Here is a 19,390-nt window from a genome sequence, read left to right on the forward strand (position 1 = left end):
AGTGATTTTTCCTGCTTGGTTTCTGGTTCTGTTCCTGTCCTGTTTTGTTGCTGCACCAAACCAGATGGTGATGGATGTGCACAGGACAGATTCAATGACTGCAGTGTAGAACTGCATCAACCACTCATGTGGCAGACCATACTTCCTTACTCGGCATAGAAAGTACATCCTCTCCTTTGGGCCTTTTACATGTAAAATTAAAGAGAGATATTTTCATGTCTTCTGTCAGTCATACGCTCGCAGGGATGAAATGAAGTGCTCAATTTGACCCTCTGTTACAAATAGCTATGTATTCTGTACCCACGCAAATTGCTATCAGTCATTTTTCAATGTATTTATTGTTTTATTTACGTTTAACTTATAATGATTCAATGATTATTCTGATGCTAACAAACTTTGTCACTAGCTAACAACGTGGTCCTGTAATATATACTACACACACACACACACATACATATATATATATATATATATATATATATATATATATGTATGTATGTATGTATGTATATATTAAATATATATCATATTAAAGAACTGTCATAAAAAAGGGAGAACCCATTTTCTAAGTTCTGACAGATCAAACATTTTAACGTGGGTCAATTTTTTTTTTTTTAAATTTCCATTAATATATTATTAATGTATATTATTAATTATTTAGCAAATTAAAACGAAACAAATTAAAATTAAGATGCTTTATAGACACACTTTGCATTGCATTTCTTAATCTATGTTTAATAATAGCTGATTTTCATAATTTCACCATTTTCAAATTAAGCTCTCTGATCTCTCTGTCTATCTCTCAACACGCCCAAACGCGCGCACACACACACACACACACACACACGCACCTACACAGCTGCATATAAACACGTGCGCACACACTGCAGCACACACCACCGACCCCTTCCTCATTCATTTTCCACTTCTCTTCCACTACAGAAGTTAACACACAGGACACCACCATGGCGGACTATCACAAACCAAATACACAAACACTGCAAGAGCTGAGAAACGTCGCGGTCCGACTCAGGATTAACTCCATAAAGGCAACCACTGCAGCCGGCAGCGGGTAAGAGACACACAGCATCTCTCTCTCTCTCTCTCTCTCTCTCTCTCTCTCTCTCTCTCTCTCTCTCTCTCTCTCTCTCTCTCTGTGTCTCTCTGTCTGTCTGTCTCTCTCTCTCTCTTTCTCTCTCTCTCTTCTTTCTCTCTGTGTGTGTGTGTGTCTCACTCTCCAGATTGATATACATTTCTGGTTGATGTTGAATATAGAGTTTCAGTGTTAAGTTCCTAAATAATTCAGTATAAAGCTCCAGATCTCTAAATGATGCTCATGCCTGGGAACGGAAAGTTTAGGTCTTCAAACTAGTACTATGATATGAAGTGAGTATGTTAAAAACTCCTTCTCATGCCCTGGTCACATGCGCATCAATGCTCACACACCTGGAGCGACTCCTGTCTTGTTCACACTACAGTAGCAACCAGTTTAAATATAGACTAATATGGACAGTGTGTTGTCATGTCATGGTTCTTTTTTTGTTCACATTTTTGTAACTGCAGTTGTAGACAATCACTGTTTATCTCATTAGCCATTTATTTTTTATTAGCTTTTATGTAGCACCTATATCAATGTTTATAATTTATTGGATACGGTAACTTATAAACTATTTAAAATTTGTCTATAGTCATTTACGAAATACTGGACATAAAAAAAAAATCACCTGCTACAATTTCATCATCAATATTTACAGAAATCCCCAGCTGTCTGTTTGGCTGCATGGGAAAATGTTCCACATGATGAAATTATGAAATTTTTCACTATAGTAATAGAAAAACTAAATTCTTTCAATTTCATTTCTGCACTTACCTCAACCGCGTGTAAAATTAAATCTGGAATTACACAAAAAGTGAAAAGGAGCTCATTTAGATTTCATATTTTATTAAATATTTCAAAGTTTTTTATAGTAAAGGAGTCAAAGTTATCTTAATGGCATGGCATTTGTTTTTAGCCGTGAATACGTTGAAGGTTTAATATAGTATGACACAATGGCTTTTACTGAAAAGACACAAGGGAATGAAATTGTGTGTGATTCTGAATAGTTTCTGGGTGTAATCTTTGCATATTTTTGGTTCTGCAGACACCCGACATCATGTTGCAGTGCAGCAGAGGTCATGTCTGTGCTCTTCTTTCACACCATGAAATACAAACCTGATGACCCACGCAATGCCAACAACGACCGCTTTGTTCTGTCGAAGGTAACAAACACATTGCTCTGCTGTAACTAATAGACAAAAACATATAGAATTAGCACCTCATAGAATGGCCTGGTTCAAATATATGTCAAATCTTTTTCACAATATCTGGTGAATTGAAGAAGCCTCTTTCAGTTGATAGTCTAGTTTCCAACAAGTTGAGACGTCTAAGCAGTGTCAGATAACCTGATAGGGTTGTTTCATATTGTGTATGTGAAAGCTAACACTGGACCAGACGTGACAAACCGGTTAAGGCAGGTTGCCTATGTTTGAGACGTTTTCCTTATAATCCCCTTAACGTGCATTCTTTTGAATGAAAACAAAGTAGACAAACGTGGTGTAGACAGTCGTTCGTCAATATCACAGAATATCCTGATGATGTACAATCATGACAGTTGGAAAATCTATTTTCAGTTAATAAATTGGCTAAATTTTCACAATTTTCACAATTTCAAAAAATTAAATTCAATTTTCAAAGTGTCTCGTAATAAACATGTTCATTAAAAATTTAATTTAAACTAGGTATTATTGCCAGTGCAAGGAGCATAAGACACAGAGCAGACCGTAAGCATCCTAATTATATCATCTTAGAACGTACTCTTGCCATACTATTACGACCTTCTGCTCGTTCAGACAGCTATCCAATCAGCCAATCATGTTGCAGCAGATAAGATAAGGCCAAGAGCTTCAGCTTATCTTCACATCAAACATCAGAACATGAACAGTGAACTTTGGGTGGTTGGGGCAGGAGAGGCTGATTTGTTTCCTAGGAATTACAAATGCAACTCTCAGAAACGCCTTGTTGATAGAATGGCCATAGTTAATAGAATGTAGATAGAATGGCCTTGTTAATAGAATGGCTATAGTTTCATGCTGACAGGAGGATAATCGTCACTCAAATAAGCACTCTTTACAACTATGGGGAGCAGAAATGCATCTCAGAACACATCAGATCTTGAGACAGATGGGCTACAACCACATCAGTCTCCACTTTTGTTTTACTTCTTTCTGGTTGTTTCCTGTGTGCCACATGATTGGATAATGTGCAGGTATATAGGTATTCCTAATAAAGTGGACAGAGTATCTTAAAGTAGAATATATATGAATGTATGATTTAAATATGATTAAAAAAAACAAAAAACATTGCTAGTCTGTATTACATATAATGTGGGATTTGTGTGTTACTTTTTGTGTGTGTATGTGTTTTAGGGTCATGCTGCTCCAGTGCTCTATGCAGCCTGGGCAGAAGCAGGTTATCTCAAAGAGAGTGAGCTGCTTAACCTCCGCAAGATTGACTCCGACTTGGAGGGCCACCCAGTTCCAGTAAGTAAAGACAATAGATTTTTTTATTATTATTATTATTATTATTATTATTATTATTATTATTATTATTATTATTATTGTTATTATTATTATTATTGTTGTTGTTGTTGTTTTGTTATTATTATTAATATTTATTATTATTATTTTATTGTTATTGTTATGATTTCACAGGCGAGGCAGGCGTTTGTGGACGTAGCCACAGGTTCTCTTGGGCAAGGACTTGGCGCTGCATGTGGGATGGCCTATACTGGAAAATACTTCGACAAGGCGAGGTATTAAACAATATACCTGAAGTACTGCTAATGCTAGCTCACATTCATTGATAATCATGAACCGTACTCTGAAGGAAAGATGATTAAACTTTTTCCCTCCGTCTCGTTGTGAGCTCATTGTTCTATGTGCTTCTTGCCTTTCATCCTACAGATATAAAAAGGCTCTAGTAGAGAAATTTTTATTCTACTTGGCTGTCATTCTCACTACCTGCATCTTTTCTCCCTCTTCAGCATCAGTTATCAGTTCTGACAATTTATTCCTTTCCTTTTCACTAAAGCACAACCCAACCTAGCACCATAACCATATCCAATAAGCTCTGATGTCTATGTCTGTACTACAGTCTGTAGAAGTCAGTGCTTATGTAGTCAGCTTTGACGTTAATCATGTGCTTGTTTTCAAAATCAAATCAGTAAATGTGTTGAGATTATGGGTGTGTGCTGTTTTGCCAGCTGTGTTTGTGTTGGCGTGACAGAGTCAGCGTTTTCTTTTCATGGCATCTTGTAGAATGTGCATGGAAATTCACACTGTGCAGTCTAATCACGCTGCATTAATACAAACCTGTCTATTTAACTGGAAATATGTCTGAACTAAATAGTGCATGTGTGTGTGTGAGTGTGTGAGAGAGGGGGGGAGGGGTGGGCGTGGGGGTAATGTCACTCAATATGTTGCAAAACTTTTATTTCAAACCATTTATTTCAAATTTAAAACCATCAAGTTATTATAGTTCCAAAACATCTCATCTCATTTCTTTCTTTCTTTCTTTCTTTCTTTCTTTCTTTCTTTCTTTCTTTCTTTCTTTCTTTCTTTCTTTCTTTCTTTCTTTCTTCTCATGACAATTTAATATTTGTAAGCATATCTGTATTAATTCTAATTTATTTTCAGTAAAGCAAATATGATTGATATTTATTATAGAACATAATATAATTAATATATCATTTTTAGCATGTAAAACAAAAAAGAACAAAGAACAATGGTCCACATTTAGTATCTAAAAATGAATCGATTTTATGATTTTTAAAATTTCTTTATGACATTTAAAATTTTGCTTAACGATTTAAATTATTCCGTATTCTAAAGCTCTAAATGGGCCTATGGTTGTTGATGCAGAGTGCATCAGTAATTTGTTTCGGTACAAAATATACATTGAATCTGTTTATTACTTTATATTTCTTTATCCTTCTGGTTGAGTAGTTACCGTGTGTACTGCATGTTGGGTGATGGAGAGCTGTCTGAGGGCTCGGTCTGGGAGGCTATGGCCTTTGCTTCCTTCTATAAGTTGAACAACTTGGTGGCCATTCTGGACATCAACCGTCTTGGCCAGAGCGACCCCGCACCCCTACAGCACCAGGTGGAGAAGTACAAGAAACGCTGTGAGGCCTTCGGGTGAGTGTGTACGTGTGTGTTTAGCCTCTGGTGTGCAGAAAGTCTCTAATAATAGGAAAATAAAACAATGTACGTATCACATTCCTTAAAGTCCATGGACACACTGGTGGGTGCAAACTTGCATTCTGTACTAACACGTAACTGCACACCTTGCCTTTTAGTTTCATTGACTGATTCGTCTTAGCTACTGAATAATGTACTTTAAGATGAATATCTGAATAATAACCTGGGACTGTGTGTGTGTGTGTAGATGGCATTCTGTCATTGTGGATGGCCACAATGTGGAGGAGTTGTGTAAGGCCCTGTGTCAACCCCATGATCAACCCACTTGCATTGTAGCCCAAACCTTTAAGGGCAAAGGCATTCCAGGTACAAGACAAACACACACAGTACATGTGCACAGAGAACGAACAGACAGTTTATATATATTCATATTGTCTGACAGCCACTGTACATTATACACATTAAACAAAAACAGTATTAGGAAATAGATATGCTTACAGATTATTGCAGATTATTAGATTTGTATTTGTTACTGACCTGGAATTCATCAAATGAAACAGAATCTAGATGTTTGATTATACAGGGTTAGTGAGTCATCATTTGTTATGCAGAAAATTAGCCATTACGCTTGAATAGTGTTTTTAACCGTGAAAAAGCCGGCTTGTAGTGTTTAGCGTGTAGATGTTTCTCCTTTCTGTGCAAAGCAGAGTCAGCTAATGAGTTCTGTGTATGAGGAAGAAACCATGACAGAATTCAGACTCTCTTCTTGAGGACAACGAATAGTGCTGTTTTGATCTGTACTTATAGAGAAAAAAGGCAAATAGTAGTGACCCACTGTTCTGTAAAACACGTACACATTATATTCCAGCTTGTGTTTGTTTGTGTGTGTGTGTATTATAGCCACTGAGGATAAGATGGGCTGGCATGGTAAACCCTTGCCAAAGGACATGTCTGAGAGTGTAATAAAGGATCTTCAAAGTCAAATTATGAACAGCATCAAGCTCTCTCCTCTTACACCGACTGAAGACACCCCTGACATCAGCCTGAAAAACATCCACATGCCCAGCGATCCCAGCTACAAACTTGGAGAGAAGGTACATCTAAGAAACCAAAGCCTAATATTTAGTTGATGCTAACTCAGCAGTGCAAGTCTCTTGCTTTTTATGAAAAGGACAAATCTCTTTTTTTTTTTTTTTTTTGGCACAAATAAATCTGACTAGTTTAATAACACACATTATTTGTGCACCATATTCCTTCTCTAAGCATCAAGGATTTTACGGATCCACTCGAATGAATGTGGTTGCTGAAAGAACTGTGTCTTAATTGTTTTCCAGATGGCTACGAGGAAGGCCTACGGTCTGGCGCTGGTGAAACTCGGCCGTGCTAACGAGCGTGTCGTTGTCCTGGATGCAGACACAAAGAATTCCACCTTTGCTGAGATGTTCAAGAATGAATTTCCTAACCGCTATGTGGAGTGCTACATCGCAGAACAGAACATGGTACGGTACTACATAGCCTTCATTTGAAATACAGTTAATTACTCATGTAAATAAATGCACTGCTTCAGATTATTCCCTCAAGCTATAAACAAACATCAAGAAACACTTAGCAAAGAAAAAAAATTCACCGTCTTTTACCGTAGGAAAATTAGATAAGGCTAACAACAGCGTTATTTTAAATCTCTAAAATGTTATCTAGTTACGAGAGAGTAACTGTACTTTGTTGACATTTTGCTTCATAGCTTGGCTGAGAGTGTAATAAATCATTAGTACATTTAACAAGCATTAAGGCTTTTGGGCATGTAATGTGCACAGCTGTGGGTCATAGCTAATTATCATGGCAGTTATATCCATATCTTACATGTTCTTTTAACAAATGCTGAGCTTTATTATATAGTACCTACATAGAAGGCAGTGCAAAGTGATGTTTTATGTAGAGAAGTGAGGAGTGGAAGGGCTTCAGTGTGTTCAGCATGCTGAACATTGCATGTGTGCTTCATTGCCTCAGTCATTACAGTAAGTTGTGAAAAACAGGTAGCTGCTGTGGAGCCATCAAAGAGAGAGGTTTTGTAAAAGGAAGTAGCAATGTTGCTGAATTATTACCACACGGCCTCTTGCAATCACTGGCAGCGTTTGCAGTGTGCAGATTTCTCAAAGCGACAGTAATATAAAACCTGCCGTGTTAACTGAACTCATGTATTTGTATTCGCAATCTCTGGTGTGACCCAGTTGAGGATGACTTCCCTCAAAGTTTCTTCCTCAGATCATATCGGGGTTTTTTTTTCCTTACCACCGTTACCTCTGGCTTCCTCATTAGGGATGATTTTATGTAGTTTTTTTTAAGCTGATTTGTGTCTATTGTCAAAAGCACAATTCAGGTAAAAATGAATTGAGTTAAGCTTGATTTATAGCATTTTCTTATATAGTTCTCGAAGTCTCTTTTAATCTCTCTCTATTAAACCATTAAACCAGCAGTTCTAACATGGAGCTCTGTCTGTGTGTCTGTATGAAACGAAATGTTGTTTTGTGTTTCTGTCTTTTTTTTTAAAGGTGAGTGTAGCGGTGGGCTGTGCAGCTCGCGACCGCAACGTTGTTTTTGCCTCCACGTTCGCCACGTTCTTCACCCGAGCTTATGACCAGTTGCGCATGGCTGCCATCTCAGAGAGCAACATCAACCTCTGCGGCTCACACTGCGGTGTTTCCATCGGTTAGTGTCCACTGACCCTGATTTCTGAACTTTTTTATAAATTTTTTATTTATTGTGCCTACGTAGGTAATATAACCCACACACAGCAGTTACTTTGCGTGTTACTATTACCACCTGATTACTTTCATATAACAGCGTGTCACAAAATGTTTTATTTTTATACCACAGCAATTTGCTCTTCATTACACGTTTTATTAACTAAACAACCCCACATCGTACTTGTTTGTCATTTTAATCTTTTCATTATTAGTCTGAAGTTGTGTTCCAGATGACATACTACACACTAGGAACCATGTGCTCTCTCAGCTAGTGTATGACATTTAAAGGACGTTTGTGTCGTCAGACATCTTGAAACCTTTTGTCTCATCCAAATCGAATCAAATTTTATTTGTCACATACACATACATACAGAGTACGACATGCAGTGAAATGCTTATTACGTCTGTCCGGTATTCAAGCATAAAAGGAATGGAATTAAGGTTAAAAATAAAACCAAAAGGAGGTAGATAAATAAAAAGTATAAAGTGTGTGGAGAAGATGAGCAATGGCATCCTCAGTAGAGCAGTTCTGGCAGTACAGGAACTATAGTGGATCCGGTGTTTGAAGCACTTCATCACTACTGAGGTCAGGGCTACAGGGCAGTAAAAGTTGTGGCAGGCAGGCTGGGGTTTCTCCGAGACAGGAACAATAGTGGACTGTTTAAAGCATGAGGGGACAACGGACTGTTCCAGTGAGAGGTGCTAGCTGGTCAGTGCAGGCTTTCAGAACCCGACCTGTGATGCCATCTGGTCCTGCTGCCTTCCTGGTATTCACTCTCTTGAATGCCCTCCTCACGTCATGCTCCGAGATGGTGAACGTCTTTACCTCTCCAGCTCTCTCAGTGTGCATGCTGTTTGTGCCACTAGTGTGGTTAGCTGCAGCCTCGAAGCAAGCATAAAAGATGTTTAGCTCATCTGTAGTGCTGCACGATTAATCATATCGCAATCACGATATCAAGCCTGTGCGATTATTTGATGCGAAATGCTGCGATTTTATGAAATAAATAAATGCATGTGTGGACATTCTCTCTGAAAGCTGTTTGCCTATTTCATACACTACACCGCTATCTGCTAATAAAAAAAAGACCAGTGAGTTTCAGTTTAGGCAGTGGCACGTGTGGCGCGTATGGTCATTTCGTGACTTTTTCTGGTGTGCAGCGCAGAACGGGTGACTATGGATGCCGAGCAAACAGACTCTGAACTGGTGGCCACCTCTGTTATATGTAGTGTTAATTTCGTCAGACGAGACGAAATATGTTCGTCAACAACCTGATGATGACAAGACTGCAAAACGCTGACTAAGACTAAATTAACATGCATTATTGTTGACGAAAAAAGACGAGACGAAAATGTTTTGTATAAAATAAAAACTAAGATAAAATCTCTCTTCATTTTCGTCTACAATTGTCTCTGCTTTTTCATCAGCTGTTACACCTTTAAAGTAAAATATTCAGAACGAGTTCGCGGCTTCACGCTGTTGCTTAAGTTACAGGTTTCAACACGAAATTGCTGAACAATTGTATTGCTTCCGCTAAAGAAAATAGTTCTCAACTTCTCACTGATACTTTTGTGATTCGTGGAGTTTTGACAAGTTTTATAGCCTTGATATTGTTTCTTATTCAAAAGTGATGACAGAAAAAACTCTTTACCCCCAACCTGAAACCTCTTCCCCTGTCACAATCACATCATAATCAAAAGTAATAATAATTAGGCTTAAAAGCAAATGTATATGTAAGGGAATCAAGTTTAATAATTACATGTAATATTGCTCCAAATATCATCTATAATGGTGTGTGCAATACCATGTATAACTTGTATTAAGTTGCTAATTTACTTGTATAGAACGGGGGCGGGGGGGGGGGGGGGTGTTGGGGGGGGGGAGGCATAGAAGCCTTTATCATCGCCACATATATACACACACACATACTGTACACCTACAGTTTTGATCTTAGGCTTTTCATTAATCAGCATTAATGTGTTATTTTATATTCTAATTTGAAAACGTTTTGCATTTGTTTGTTGTTGTTGCTAGCTTGAGTTTAGAAATACAAATTTCAGCATTATCAGTAATCTGTGTGTACATTTTCCTTGAGAACCAAGTAAGTTAACTCATGATACCATTTGTTTATTATATCGCAATCGCATAACGCAATCGCAATATTGACCTCAATAATCGCAATATGACATTTTCCCTAAATCGTGCAGCCCTACTCGTCCTGCAGAGAAGCGTCTGCATTCCCCATTCTAGAAGCTGGTGTGGTGTTCTATAGTCCGTGATGTTCCTTAGTCCCTGTCACAGGCTCCTAGAGACACCATGCTGGTACTGTGACTCTAGTTTCCTCCCGTAGCGCGGCTTTGCTTCCTTCACCGCTCTGTGCACACTGTAAGACGCAGCTAGCACCTGGTAGCCCTGGGCCTTGTTCCACTACGTAAGCAAAGCTGCGAGGGTTGACCAACATAACACACTTAGTTTTTCAGATGAATAAGTGTGGAACTTGAAGCGTTCTTCTTGTTGGAGTTTTCAGCATGGACACGCAGTGGTGTAGAACAGTGCATAAGTATGTAATTAGGGACGAACCTGTAGATTATTCAGAAGCAGCAGCCAAATACTATTAGATAATATACAAATGATACACAATAGAACACGAGCATTAATATCAATGTGATTAGTCTGTGATTAGTCCTACAGCCAGCACTACTGTCAGAGGTGGTGGAATAGAAAATGATTAAACACCTTCTAAACCAAACAGATTTGAGAATTTAGCTATGTATATTTACAGAAAGATGTTTGTTTTCATATACAGTACATGTAAATGTAATGTACTGCAGTTCAATCCTAAAAAGACCTGACCTATAATGAGCACAAGCCCAATTCCATTAAAGTAAATGGTTCCTGTCATTGTGAGTGAAGTTTGTATTTTGTTACCATTGTAATGAAACTTGGCAGTAAATACTCTCTCTTGTGACAGTTCTTCTTTTCTTGCTCACTTCCTTCTGGTTAGTTTCCTCACATCTTCCTCTTTCTCGTTTCACCATTCTTGCAATCCACATTGGCATCAGTATTGTTGCTTGTGTTGAGAGAATATCATCTTGTGCTAGCAATGCTTTAAATGTTAACACGTTGATGGACATTTATCCCAACAACAGAGTGTATTCTGCATTACTACTATACCAGTGTAGGAAAAACTACCACCTGGGTTTTGTGTGATAACTGTGTGTGTGTGTGTGTGTGTGTTTCAGGAGAGGATGGTCCCTCTCAGATGGCGCTGGAAGACTTGGCGATGTTCAGAGCCATTCCCACTGCCACTGTGTTCTACCCAAGTGATGGCGTGTCTACCGAGAAGGCAGTGGAGCTTGCAGCTAACACCAAGGTTCTCACATCTATCTCCGAAGCCAGAATATGTTAAACAGGTTTTTACCCAGGGCTTGAACTGAGCACTTGCTCACCTGCCAAACCACCGAATAAAACCTGCAGCTGATGGGCAACTTTGATAACGTATCACCCGTACACGTTTCTGTGCATGTGGTGTTTACTCAGGTTGAGTAATTTGGGTCATGGTTTATTTATTTATTTATAAGTTCTCATTTCTTGTCACTTTGTAGTAGCTTGTGGACACATTAACTCTGGTGTGAACAGCAGAGAAATAATGAGGACAAAATGGAATGAATTGTCTGTCTGTTCCATTGAGACACGTATGTTTTACTTGTACAGTTACATTTGCCCATTAGTGATTCTGTGATCCATTTGGATCCTGGCACAGAATCAGGCAGAGTGGATAGTAAACTTCAATCTTAGTTTCAAGCCCTGGTTTCACTGTATGCACTTAACCCTTAATATAAAGTCTGTAAAGAGGTTGTACTTATGCGAAGCTGCTTGCTCTTTTTTTTTTATAGGGGATTTGCTTCATCCGAACCAGCCGCCCTGAAAATCCTGTAATCTACAACAGCAATGAAGAGTTTCGTGTAGGCCAGGCGAAGGTGTGTTACTAAAAACTTTGAACTCTATTAGTCTGTGAACATAGTAATATCTGTTGTTTATTTCAGCAGGAGATCAAGTACACACACACACACACACACACACACACACACACACACACACACACACACACACACACACACACACACACTCACACACACACACACACACATCTGTATGTATGTCACAGTCCTTATCTGGAAACACTGTGCCTCTGTAAACACTGGAACACACTGAGTTCCTCAATCTCAGCTCCCGTTCATGATTGGTCTAAAATAGAGAGATGTGCTTCTATATGTATTTGGTTACATCCTATATCCTGTATTATAGACCGAATTAAACAGACACTAACACCAGCTGTCAAACCTAAATAGATTAGATGGAATGTGTGTGTTAGTGTTGACGCATAAGATCGATCGCATGTTTTGATGTTTACGCGCAGGTTGTACGCAAGTCCGACAAAGACGAGGTCACCGTGATCGGAGCTGCTGTAACTCTGTACGAGGCTCTTGATGCAGCTGAGCAGCTGAAGAAAGGTACAGCACACAGAAGGGAACAAAAAAAATACAGCACTTAGAAACACCCAACAGGATAACGCATTTGAGATAGATTTTTACTCTTTAGCTACATCAACACTGCTGAAAAATCACTTCTCACACTTTATGTACATAACTGATCAGTCATACATTCTGTATTCATATTTAATACTCATGCTGTCTATATTGTCTCACATCGTCTGTATCGTCTTGTCTTGTATAGTATGGTGTTATTTATGTCTGTACTTTTTAAGAGTCACAAAAAGCTGGAATCAAATTCCTTGTGTGTGTCAACACATTTGGCCAATAAACCTGATTCTGATCAAGAGAAATACAGCTATATACTACATACTATGCTACGCTATTCTAGATCTACTAGATACTAGGTATGACATGACTGACAGTGCGCAACTAGATGTGGGCGTGTCCGTTGACGTGACAAAGCTGACAAAAGTTTAACTTCCTGCAAATATGGAGCGACCGATGCAGCGACTGACTATTAATGGGAGTGAAGACAACAGAGCGCACGTGATCCGTGACAAAAAGCACACGCTGTTTCTCCTTCATCTGATATGATGAAGAGAAACACTGAATTTTACACACAAACTCCAAATCTCCATCATGAATGTTTAATTTCGGTGGCAAAAAAAAAAAAAGATTTTCTGTCATGTGGAATTCTATTCATCGTTGCCACCCGATGAGACTCGTTATCGCCATGGCAACTAGTAGTGTCCTGGACACTTCATATACAGCGACTGTTTATTTGCAGCAATAAAACAGTGTGAGAACGTAGTTTAAGAAGCATCATCGGTCTGCAGAATCGTTTATTTGGAACAGGATTCAAGTTATCAGACCAATGTAGAGATGGTCATTGAGTTTTTTTTTGGTGTGTCATAAGATATTCAATAGAAGGGAGAAAGCACAAAATAATATAAACAAGAATAAAAGCAGAAGATGAGAGTAACAGCGCCTGCATGTGAAGGAGTTCCCATGTCTACACCTAATGCTTAGTTGTTGGAACAGGGCTTTTAAATAGTTTTTGATGAGCACTTTGCTCCAGTAAAAGAGAACATGACTTTCATGAGAAGGTGACATTCAAGAAGCCATTCGGAATCTCATTAACTGTAACGATAAATTCATTTCCGGAAAGAATTCAGGATGCATTTATGTGAGTGGGGCTCAAATTTAGGGCTGCTAGAAACCCAGTCGCTTCATATTGTGGCACCAGTAACGCTATCAATCATCACAATGCGATTATTTGAGATGTAATTACTTATAAGTATACAGGAGAAATATATATTAAAGGGTTGGATTTAGGGGTTTTGTGCGTTCAGAATGTGTTCATTGTATTCCTGAGATACTGAGACCCACTGGGACCCTGAACAGGATAATGTGCTTATTGAAAATAAATAAATTTGAGTTTGTTAATCGATTATTATTATTAATATAATACATTATTATTGTATCTTCTCAGAGGGCATCAACATTCGAGTGATTGACTTATTCACTATTAAACCACTGGATTCTAAGACAGTTATCGAAAATGCCCGGGATACAGGGGGTCGCATCATTACTGTAGAGGACCATTACTATGAAGGTGAGTGTTATAAAATGATAATTATATAATCACAGGTCTTTAGATCTATACCTGACCACTTAGACCAGGGGTCTCCAATCTGATCCGGAAAGGGCCGGTGTCGGTGCGGGTTTTCATTCCAACCAAGCAGAAGCCACACCAGAGTCTACTTACTAAAAGCCAAGGACAACTGATTAAACAGGTGGAATCAGGTGTGGCTTCTGCTTGGTTGGAATGAAAATCTGCACCCACACCGGCCCTTTGTGGATAAGATTGGACACCGCTAGATTATTTCATCTTAAAGCATATTATTTAATATCGAATGACTTACTTACTTTGCATGAGCCTGGGTGAGATGTTCATTATTTTGTATGCAATGTGTGAATGGTTGTAGAACACAAGTATTAATTTTCATGCATGTGTGTAGACAACTGTAGAGGTAGACCGCGTGTCCCGTAGGCTTACATTGACCTACAAAACTGCCTCATAAATAATTTGTAAATATATTTTGGCCATTGGGGTGTTTTTGAATTGTTTATTCATATTAATGCGAATGTGTGGTCTTGTAGCTACTGCAGGAATCAGTATCAGTTGAAATATAGAAAAGTCCTAATTGGGATTGATTTGTAGCAGAGGTTACGATTAAGTGCATCACTCGTGCGTTCCTTTCCACTCCATTCTGTCCTGCACTATATGGCTAAAGGTTTGTTGGTTTTTGTGAGACATTATATGTTGTTTAACATCAGGTGATTGTGTTGTGTGATTGTGCAGGTGGTCTGGGAGAGGCCGTGTGTTCAGCAGTGGTGAATGAACACGACTTTACCGTACATCGCCTAGCCGTGTCTCACGTGCCACGCAGCGGGAAACCCAAAGAGCTACTCAAAATGTTTAATATCGACTGTGGCGCCATCGTTCAGGCTGTGAAGAAGATAATCAATGATACTACCAGCAAAAAGTAATAAAAAGAAATCAGGGTCACGGAAACAAAATAGTCCTTACATGGCCAAGCTTATAAAGTTCACAATGTGTTATATTATTCAGCTGGACATCTAAACAATCTGGTGCTATTTTGTCAAAGAATATGACTGAGAATAGTATATTTTCACAAAAAGGCATTTGTGACATTTCCATAGCCACATTTAGGTTTAAATACAGCTTGCTTGAAATATATAGCTTTATATAATGAAATCTAGTGATCTGAATAGTATATTAGACAGAATGCAGCAGTCTGATCAGCTAAAATAAAATAGACAAAGATCGGATAACACTTTTATGTTTACTGTCATTAGTATGGTTTTGTCCTTTTACACTGTTGATGATGACAAAGCAATAAACACATCAGGAAGCACGCAACACGAACTCAGAGATTTTTAAAAGCTACCAAAGGCAACAAAAGTCTTTTCATTTTGGCAAAGTATTATTTCACACAGTATTGATTTATATGTGATTACTTATGCTTAATAAAATGCAGCCGTCCCTTATTCTGAACAGTAAAGACACTGCAGCGTCAACAGCCTTAACATTTAATTTGCGTTATTTCAAATTTCATTTTCCATAATTTAAAATGAAATAAAAATAGGAGACTCCTAAACTTTCATACCCTGAAGCAACTCTTTTTTTTTTTTTTTGCTAGACTCCAGGACAAATAAACACCTGCTTCTTTGTGGTGTGGATTAATTAATCTGTGATTTATTTCTGAAATCCTGTGTGTCATGCAGCAGTCATTTGATTGATGAGGAGGAAATGGATGTACATTATAGGTTGACATTCAGCATATTTCAAGCCAGTCTTAAAACTCTTCCACAATCATCAAAACAGCACCAACAAACTTTTGTAATTCACTTTTTCGAAAAAAAAAAAAAAGTGTTCCAAGAAGCACTGAAGTTGTTCAGGTCATGGTAGCCACCTTACCAAGACACTATGACACTCATTACCCATTACTTAAAGCTAAAGTTTGACCAAGCATTAATCTATTAACAGTTGAGCCTTTTATTGCTTATTATAACTGCTAATATAATACTACGACACAAGTCTTGTTGTCCCACCTGTCCCTCTGCTAGATGTTAATGTAATCGGTTAACCGACCTGCTAAAACTTGACCAGTTCCTCTCATCTGGTGTGTTTCTTCTGCTGAAGTAAACTAAAGCGTGCATTCATTTTGGAACATGAGCTCAAAGCTGGTAGAAACCTTTTAATCAGATTGGAGAGGGGATTCGTGTTCAGAGCCAAAGTAACGACATCAGGGTGACTAAGCACACTTAAACAACCTCAAGCTGAGAGCCAACAAGCCAAATATGGTCATGTGCATGCTACACACTCCATACTCACACACACACACCGTTACTCATTCACTATTCAGCCAACAGCTAGTTTTACTGTCTTTAGAAAAACACCAGACAGTGAGGCTTCATTCTCACACTCAAGTGTTGTGTAGAGTGTGTAGAGTGTGTAGAGTGTGTGTGTGTGTGTGTGAGTTCTCTTTCTTATGAGATTCTGTCACTGCCACTATACTACTACTACTACTACAAAGAAGCTAATTATTTTTATTAATAATAATAATAATCATAATAGTAATTGTAATAATAATTGATTAATTAAAAAAACTATAATACAGCTAAATTAAGTTTATGTTCATTTTAATCCATCAATAAAATTAGCTTCATCCATTAATTAATTAATTAAAACCTCCAACTCTTTTTTTGTAAATTTCCTTGTGGGGACCAGCCAGGTGTCGTGACATGGTCAAAACAATCAGATATGTTGTGGAAATTCAAACAAAAAGCAATGAAGCTGCCTTTTGTTCAGCAACAATCAGGTCCAGGCTCTGCTCCATGAGGAAACACTACCACCTTCTGGACAAACAAAAAAACAAAAACTTCTTGTTCGTGTTCAGTATTATTTCGTGTCTTTCATTTGTACTGATTTTTTTTTTAAATAAATAAATATATATATATATATATATTGCTCCTGAAAATGTATAAACTTATACCTACCTATACAGAGCTTTTTTTTTGGCTGGCCACTATTGATCAATTTAAGGAAAAAAAAAAAAACCCACCCCACCACCACCAGAAAGTGATTTAGTAAGAAGTTGGATGGATCATCACAATGTTGAACAGCTTAGTCATCAGTGTTGGACTGGTGATGGGGCGGAGTCAGCCTGCAAGAGACCACGCCCATTTAGAGACAACATTTCAACAAATGTTCAGTCATTCTGGGGTTGGGGGCAGTTTTATTTATTTTCCTTCATTCTGTCAGTTCAGGCTTAAGAGCTGCCATTAGATTCATGTTAGACACGAGCACCACAATTCGTTGCTTCTTCTGCCGATGAGGGATTCTAACAGTTTATAAACAGCATTTGTATCAATTCCATAGTCCTACACAGCAAAATCACCAGTGTTGAATAAAACCCAATCATCTTATTTAAGTGAAAATGATTAAACCTAATAAAATGATAGCATGTTAAAGAAAAACTCCATATTAAAACAGTCCCCCAGACAATGTTTAAATTGTGACTGCAGTCATTCTGGTTTGTTAGCTGATGCTGTGTTCAGATTGTTCCTGTGAGAATTCCTGTCTCGTGTTGTGTGTGATGTCACAAACGCAATGTCAAATTCAGCTCTTAAAAGCAACATCATAATAATAAAATAAAAATGCAAGAGCTTATTTTGGCACCATATCCAAGGAATAGGTGGTCAGGTGGAGTCGAGTCCCAGAAAAAAGACTTTGGGGCCAAGATGGAGGACAACCTGGACAAGGTGCCAGTCCATCACAGGGCGCACACACACACACACACACTAAATCTTCAACTCAGAAGGTAATCACAACATAAATCCTGAACATCGCTGAAGGAAATATGTTCACTTTAAACCAGTTCATGGTGGATTTCTCCTATTAAAGATCAGACTGCATCCTTATAAACAGCACCGACACTGAAAGGTCATCTCAAACTGCTTTATTACATCTTAAATAACAGTACATTTTAATATAGTTTCTATCTTGCATCCAGCTTTCTGTTGTACACTGAATTTAAAATTAAATACAAAAGATGGATGAGGATACAGTTGGGGTGTGCAGAGCTCTACAGTTATTTGTATGAAGAAGAAGGGGGGGGGGGAGAGAGAGAGAGAGAGGAATTGATTTAATTTTTTTTTTTGTAGATTTTTCCTGTATTTATTTTGTTGCCAACTCCAGGCCTAATGCACAATGACAGCACTTTTTTTTGTACAGAATGTTGCAGAGGGAGAACAGAATGGAAGAAATGCCACTACCGCTAAGGAAAGAGCGCCTCTCGTTACACGCAGAAAGGAACAACAGAAATTCTGCCATTCAAATGCTGCAAGTTTTTTTTTTTTTAGTTTTTTTTTTTATTTAAGGACATTAAAACCTGTTTGTTACAAAATGTCTCTAGCATTCTTTTCTTTGTATCTGGAATTTTTGTCTTGCTACAGAATGAATGACAATTTTTGTTCTAGTTTGTGTGTGTGTGTGTGTGGGTGTGTGAGAGAGAGGGTCGGTGTACAAGTGTTTTAGAAACTCCAAAGTACGGATAGAACAGGTCAATCAATGTGTTTGCTTCTCTTGAGTGCATAGCTTCGCGAGTTTAAATGAATTCTGTATGCACAGAGTAGCAAAAGAAAAGAAAAAAAAGGAAAGAAAAAAGAATATAAATATCATTGTGATGATCTATTTAACAGGTTATTTTCTTAAAGAAAAACATCAAAAGGACTTTCCATATGCACCTCTTTAAGCAATTCTACAGCATGCGATTCTAAGAGTTAACCCACTCATGGCAGACAACCAAAATAAAAGTTTTTTTTTTTTTTTCATTTTTAACTTAAAAAGTTTTTTTTTAATATCATTATTTTCAAACATTGATTTTTACAACATGTCATTCACAGAAGTAACTGGTTTTTCCAAGCACGGAACGGGCACCTGTGTTAAAAATGGAAATCCGAGTTACACCTGAAAACCCTCGACTCTCACCCCTCACCCTCCCTCACCCTCCACACCAAAGCTCAACCAAAAACATAAGGACATGAACATGGAGAAGAGAAAAATTAAATCTATTAAACAACGGGTTAATCTTCATTTCATTATTCGAACCTTATCAGGCAAAAAAAATAAAAAATTAAAAAAAAAAAAAAGAAATACTTAAAATGGACCGTTTTCTTTCTTTTTTCAAACAAGCATTCATCATTAACAGCATGTGCTTGGTTAGTCAACATCTTCAACATTATTCTATGTATGCAATGCTTTATTCCTGTGCAAACAGACTCATGACTAGACAAACAAAACAGAAATAGATTGTGGGACTAAA

General features: G+C 37.9%; 1 protein-coding gene across 1 annotated transcript; it reads left to right on the forward strand.

The window, feature by feature from the left end:
- The first annotated feature begins 855 nt into the window (after positions 1–855).
- LOC113655974 (transketolase) lies at positions 856–15,676 on the forward strand. The gene is made up of 14 exons (XM_027166872.2): positions 856–1,072; positions 2,142–2,259; positions 3,466–3,579; positions 3,751–3,851; positions 5,044–5,235; positions 5,486–5,604; positions 6,139–6,332; positions 6,573–6,737; positions 7,788–7,944; positions 11,223–11,353; positions 11,877–11,960; positions 12,401–12,494; positions 13,969–14,091; positions 14,842–15,676. The coding sequence occupies exons 1-14, from the start codon at positions 966–968 to the stop codon at positions 15,027–15,029; spliced, it is 1,887 nt and encodes a 628-aa protein (XP_027022673.1). The 5' UTR covers positions 856–965; the 3' UTR covers positions 15,030–15,676.
- Positions 15,677–19,390: the final 3,714 nt, after the last annotated feature.

The sequence above is a fragment of the Tachysurus fulvidraco genome, chromosome 14, assembly GCF_022655615.1.
Source record: "Tachysurus fulvidraco isolate hzauxx_2018 chromosome 14, HZAU_PFXX_2.0, whole genome shotgun sequence".
Lineage (NCBI taxonomy): Eukaryota > Metazoa > Chordata > Actinopteri > Siluriformes > Bagridae > Tachysurus > Tachysurus fulvidraco.

Bases quoted from the DNA above. Each gene is read 5' to 3' on its own strand.
- LOC113655974 (XM_027166872.2), top strand. From the start codon at position 966: ATGGCGGACTATCACAAACCAAATACACAAACACTGCAAGAGCTGAGA. The intron at 1,073-2,141 runs GTAAGAGACACA...TTGGTTCTGCAG, and splicing joins ACCACTGCAGCCGGCAGCGG to ACACCCGACATCATGTTGCA. The intron at 3,852-5,043 runs GTATTAAACAAT...CTGGTTGAGTAG, and splicing joins AAATACTTCGACAAGGCGAG to TTACCGTGTGTACTGCATGT.